This window comes from Melopsittacus undulatus, chromosome 8 (genome assembly GCF_012275295.1).
Source record: "Melopsittacus undulatus isolate bMelUnd1 chromosome 8, bMelUnd1.mat.Z, whole genome shotgun sequence".
In the NCBI taxonomy this organism is placed as follows: Eukaryota; Metazoa; Chordata; class Aves; order Psittaciformes; family Psittaculidae; genus Melopsittacus; species Melopsittacus undulatus.
Window position 1 is genome coordinate 51,298,446 of NC_047534.1, and position 6,000 is coordinate 51,304,445.

Below are 6,000 nucleotides of genomic sequence, written 5' to 3' on the forward strand. Positions count from 1 at the left end.
CTGCACGTCCACACAGGCGAGAATGCCTTCTAAGCCTTGTGCTCAGATGTACTAATCCTCAGATTTGGACAAGTACTGCAACTTACGGATATGTCACTCTGAAACTAAAGTAACCTCTGATACTATTAGCAATAGCTTCTTTTGGTGTGAATTCATTGGTGGTGCCTTGCTGCCTTTCTTGGCATGTGTAGCCAGAGACATGAGACTGAGTGGTGCTTGTACCTTTCTCTTGAGGACACGAGTATTGGCTACTCAGTGTATCAGCTTAAATGGCTACCACTCTAACCCTCTGTGGCAACTTCCCTAAAAATAGAAATGAACATGATATTAAGTCTAAGCATTGGATTTAATGGTAACTCAAATGCTCCTTCCTCATATAAATTGTTATATGCTCTGTTTATATAAAATAAGCTTTGTTCAAAGCTTATTTATCTACTCACTTTTATAATTAATCCTTTCAGCTAAATTGGGTGATCTGATTTAACTAAAAGATTGTGTCCTGCTGTAAAGGAGATGAATTTCCTTTAATGCTGTTTTCTATCTATTTTTCCCTGGAGTTCCCTTAATTGCTTCTGTTGTATCTCTCAGCTGTCAGCTTGCTGTCTATTTAAACTGCAGCCTCTGGGGGTGGGGTCCATGAGTGCTTGGTTTGCAGTGTTCCCTTGCATGGGGTGTGGGATAGCACTATGGAAACCAGTAACATTCCAAAATACATTGTAGACCCCTTAAGTAATGCTCACCTTCTGGAACCATTTTCAGTTAGTTGTGTTATAAATAGATCTTATGTTACAAGTGACAATAAGGAATGTGTATTAGCAGCTACTTACAAATACTGGCTGTACTCCAGAAATCCCAGCAGCAAGTAACTATATTCTAGGAGCACATTAAAAATGGGAATGGACTCCTTGGAAGACTTAACTACAGCTGCCCAGTGGTATACTATACTAGCTCTACCTGTTGCTTTCTCTGCACATCTATTCTACAGTTTGTATCTGGGGGTAGGGAGCTGACACGCAGTGTCTAACAATGGTTATCCTGCTGTGTCTTCGGAAGGACTTAGTACAAAGCATCTGTCAAAGGTAGTGAAATTGTATCTTAGCCATATTTAAATGAAAGGTTTAGGGTTACTTTTGAACTGGAATATTAAAATCTGGTTTTGTTTATTTTAATCTTCTACTGATGATAGCTGGCAATTCTCCTGCTTATACCCAATGAACACTCTTACGTGGAATCTCTTTATGAAGATGAGTGGTGCATACATGGGACCTTGGAGGGTTATTGTGACTGATGTAAAACCACAGTAAAAAGTTCTCCACTAACTGGCCTGAGAAACATACAACATATAGCATGGCTCACTATGACAAGTGTTAAGTCCAGCATACATGTTAATAGTGATTTCAATTTCCTAACTCTTGTTAGCCTTTACAAAGAGATGGGATTTTTCTGCCATAACTACCACTTTTTCAGAGCTCAAATGGAATACAGGCTATATAACCTCTCTGATCTTTGGCAATGTGTTTAAATACCCCTTGTACCCATCGGTGAGAGATGTTAATTTTAAGCAATCAAGTGCTCTCTTAATAATATCCTCGGTTCAGAATCTCACTGCATGCCCTGGAGTTATAAATGATATTTACTTCAGGGGACTGCACTAAGGATGTTTAATCAGTTGCTGAATCATTTTCAGGCTTAGAAGCATACATACATATGTAACAGTATCAGCCTGTTAAAAAGGCTTGAGAAAGAAAGCATTTTAATTATTTCTTTTCTTTTCCTGATGGCCTAAGACATGCATAGAATTAAGAAAACAAAACCCAAAACAAGCAATAAAACAACAAAACTTAAGCTGATTTCAGGTCTGCTTTACTAGGTAAGAACTGGTTAGTAGTTAATCTTGGCTGCATTAGAGCTAAAGCAGCTTAGAGAGATTGAAAATTTTGTGGCTAATGCTGCTTTTAATTGGTTCTTAAGGCACCCACTTGGCTTTAACACAGCTTTATCTTTCTAACAAGTGTTTTCATTTAAAAACAGAGAGTATCCCCATTGAGCAACATCTTTAGTGAATGAATATCGCAAGTAAAATAAATGCATATTTAGCCTACATCTTAATCTTGAATCAGATGGAAGTAGAATTTCTTTATACTGATACAGATACTAATGCAGGAAAACCATGGGAAGAAAAATAAACCCCTTCAGTGGCTACTTACATCTGGATAATAGTCCATGGTGGGCACCAGGTGCTCTATCAAGGCCTCCAGTGATCCAGAAACAAGGTTCCCATCCTGATAAACAGGGTCTACACACCTCTCCCCCATATCTGGCTGCACTTGCCCACTACAACTGGAACCAAGCATGCTGGAAAATATTGGTGTTTGGGGCATAGTTTCCTGCAGAAGCAGCAAAAAAACAAACCAACAAGAAAGAAGGTTAAACTTTCCTTCAGGATGTCTTATGTGTAGGTTTTAGACAGGCATACATTAAACACAATTACATATTTGACTGAATGCAGTCTGGGCATTTGAGCTAAATTCTGAATCCAAGCAGCCACACATCTGTAAGCTGTCTTTGGGGTTTGAAATGCATTTGAAACAATGTCACTAAGGCTGTAGATGCAGAAGCTGTAAGAATTTTCTTCACTGTACATGAATCCTCCTTTATCCCTGGTTTTCCCCTAGCTTTTTATGCTGTAGGACTGTACAGGGATGAAAATATAATATGGTTTCTGAATTCCAAAGATACTGAAACAGAGCCTTAGTGAACAAATAAAACATACTGTGCCTTAATGTCCCTCTTTTTACTTTTTTTAAGTCAGATTTTGGGCCAAAATACTTGACTTGTGGTGATAAATCCTTCAACCCCTTCTGTAGCTAGATGTAATCCAGGTGTCAACAGAAATGCATCAACTGTGCACTGAAAACATGGGGAGACTTACTGTCTAAGCAAAATTGCCCTTTCTTTGGGGTGCATAAAACCATGAAGTGGGTGGAACTGAATGCTATGACATATACTGTAACATACAACTCTAATAACAGTCTCTTTGGAGATTTTTGCTTAGGAAACAAACCTGCTGTTGCAATAAAAAGACCACAGGAAGGTTTGGGGTTTCCACCTCCCTCCCCTTTGCCACAAGCTGTATCAGTATACTGTAGTTGTAGTTACCAACTGTGAGTAAACTGTGGGGGGTTTTTTTGTTTGTTTTATATTAGTTACAGCTTAAACTATGCAGAAGGCTAAACAAAACATCCTGCTACTGTATGTAAAGGTTGAAAATACAGGCATATTAGCAAACAGCACAGTATCAAAACAGTTCCCCCTGGCTGCTGCAATAGTTAAGACTGTTTACAGGGTAAAGTGAAAAGAAGGCAGCGTTAACTCTTCAGCTGCTATCTCATCAGCTGTGAAACGAAGTTGTCACACTCTGAAAAGCACTTAGGTAGATAAAAGGGTTAGGCTATTACCAGTACCTTTAGACTGGAAGCTGTATCTAACCGCACTTGCCTCTTAGCTTATGTCCTCTCGTTAGCTATTTTCCAAACACTAGTTTAAGAACTGAAACCTTCAATTCTATTTATTATTTTTAGGTAGCACTTGAAACAATTGCAGAGCAAACCTGTACTTGGTATTCTTTTAAAGGCACATTCTTTCTCTCAAACTCCCCAAAGTGATAATTTGTATTTACAACCTGGGATACAAAACATTTTTCTGGTTTTAAGCTCAAATGGTAAATATGCTAGGTGCATTGGTAAGGAAAGGGGAAAAAACCCAAACCCACAAAACAGTATTAACCACACTTTTTCATTGAGGTGCCATATTAACTCATGTTTAAGGAGAACTGCTTTGTGGCTTTAACCAGAAGGCCTTTATGTATTCATATGTGATACAGATACAAGTAAAGTGTAATTCGCTGCAAGTTAAAATATAGCAGCTGTTTAATAGTGACCAGGGAGACTACTCTGAGGAGTTAAGTTGCAGAATTCAGGACCTAGAGTTAAATCAAACCAGAAAATGTATAATCTAATGGCATACCAAATGGAATGAAAAATGATAATTCTGTTCAGACAGGCATTAAAATTATTCAGTATTTCACAGATCAATCGGTTAGACCTAAGCTTTGCAGCACATTGCAACCTGAGAAATCACTGGAGCGTATGATGAAGTAGCCAGCTCTGCTATGCATACTATGTAACTCGCCAGTAATGGGTATTTTTTCCCTTTTAAGGTCCATAGCAGTAGAGCTGGAAGCTACTTCTCAGGCTGGACAGGCTGTGATGAGCATTTCTGGCTAGTAACACGAAGTTGCACAGGGTTTTAAGGTTAGCTAATCGCCAACTAAGCATCGGCTGAAAAGATGCATTAGGAGAAACGTATCCCGGTTTTGCCATCAAGTGCTTTAAACTCATTTAACATGTCCATTGCTTCATCAGTTTTGGTTTCCAAGACCCTTTTCGGGAACAGTCTGTAATGACCATCGCGGGGTGACGAGGGCCGGGAGCCGAACTGCCACCGGCACCCGTTCGTTACCTGCAGTACCACCCCCAGCCTCCCCAGACCAGCCCCCGGACCCGCTCCGTCGGCCCCCCCCGCTCTGATCGGTAGGCAGCCCCGCAGGGAGGGCAGGTACCACCTCGGGGGAGCCGCAGCGCCCTCAGTCCTTGCAATCCGCACACGCTTCTCCGAAACAAGCCGTGCTCTCCGCGACCCCCAGGCTCCCCGGGGCCGGTAGCACCTGCCTTCCGCTGCACCCTCCCGGTACCGGTGAGCCATCCGCCTCTGGCCGCCCCAAAACACCCCGCTCAGCCTCTGCTGCCCGCAGGAGACGCTGGAGGGAGCGGGCTCCAGCTGCAGAGTGCGCTGCACTGTCTCCGCCGCAGCGAAGTTCTGCGGCAAAACCCAACCCGTCCCTCCGCCCGTTTCGGGGCTCTCCCTTTCGGTGCCACCGAGCCCCGCGGTGCCAGCACATGGCAGGTGAGGGTCGCCACGGCAGCAACCGGCAGATCCCACTGGCTTACCCTCATTTTCCTGGGCGACGTGTACATGCGCGGGGACAGGGGCGGCAGCGCCGACGGCACCGCGGATGACAGGTCTACCCGCCCGCAGCGGAGCTGCCGCCCACCCGGCCCCGCTCCCGCCGCCCGTGACGTCAGCGCCCAGCGCCGCGCCCGGTTGGCTGAGTGCGAGCGTGGCCGGTTCAAACGGAGCCGAATCAACGGTGCGTGGGTGAGAGAGGGGGGGACTGGAGGGGGGGTGAACGTTGTGAGCTGCAAGGGGTTGTCAGCTCGTTCCTCTGCACCGTGTTCATTGCCTCGAACGTTCGTCTGCGTTTATGGAGATATTTGGTGTTTCTGTGGTTTTGGTTCCCCCGCCTATTAAACGCTCCCCAGGCAATGAGTGGGTCTCGGAAAGCTCCTCACCTGCGTGCCCCTTGCCACCTTCCCATCGTGCCAACCCATCCCTGCCGCACACGGCCATACGCAGCATGGAGGTGGTAGCCAGCCAGCCCGGCTCCCAGCGAGCCCACGCTCCTCTCGCTGCGGGGCCTCATGCAGTGCCGTGCGGGAGAGGTGGTCCAGAGTCGGAACGCTGTGCTTTCCCGTTGTTACGCTGTTGATGCGGGTACGCGTGGCAGCACCCGCCGTGATTGCTGCAGCACTGGAGGGATGCCGCCCAACCCTCCCTGCTAATTATTGTTTATATTCTTCTTTCTGCCAGGGTTGTTTCTCCTTCCAAATTGCCCAGGCCAATCATCTGATAGCTCAGGACTGGTCATAAACTGCAGGGCTGGCTCTGGACCAGCTCCTGTTGTTTCACACCCAGGCTTGAGTGCGTATCTAGAGCCTGATCTCCCTTGGAAACAGTTGGTGGGTACATCCAGCCATCTTGCAATTCCCCTCCCCTCTATCCCTAGAACCAGCTTAGGGTTGTCATCTTTGCAGGCCCCCCCTCCCATAAATGTACTTTTCCTATTCTGTTTCTCATTTTACTTGAATGTTTTTGTGTTTT

At 45.0% G+C, this 6,000-nt stretch overlaps 1 protein-coding gene across 3 annotated transcripts in view; it reads right to left on the reverse strand.

The window, feature by feature from the left end:
* Positions 1 to 5,642, reverse strand: part of RASGEF1A (RasGEF domain family member 1A) — a 28,262-nt gene extending 22,620 nt beyond the window's left edge. The window contains exons 1-2 of one of the 3 annotated variants that reach the window (XM_005152705.4): positions 5,412 to 5,642; positions 2,208 to 2,387 (exon numbers count right to left, since the gene is read on the reverse strand). In XM_005152705.4, coding sequence (XP_005152762.2) covers positions 2,208 to 2,387; positions 5,412 to 5,450 — 219 coding nt within the window. In that variant the 5' untranslated portion in view covers positions 5,451 to 5,642. Of the gene's footprint in view, positions 1 to 2,207; positions 2,388 to 5,009; positions 5,102 to 5,411 lie in introns of those variants that run through there. The other 2 variants (XM_034065642.1, XM_034065643.1) reach the window with 2 other exon arrangements.
* Positions 5,643 to 6,000: the final 358 nt, after the last annotated feature.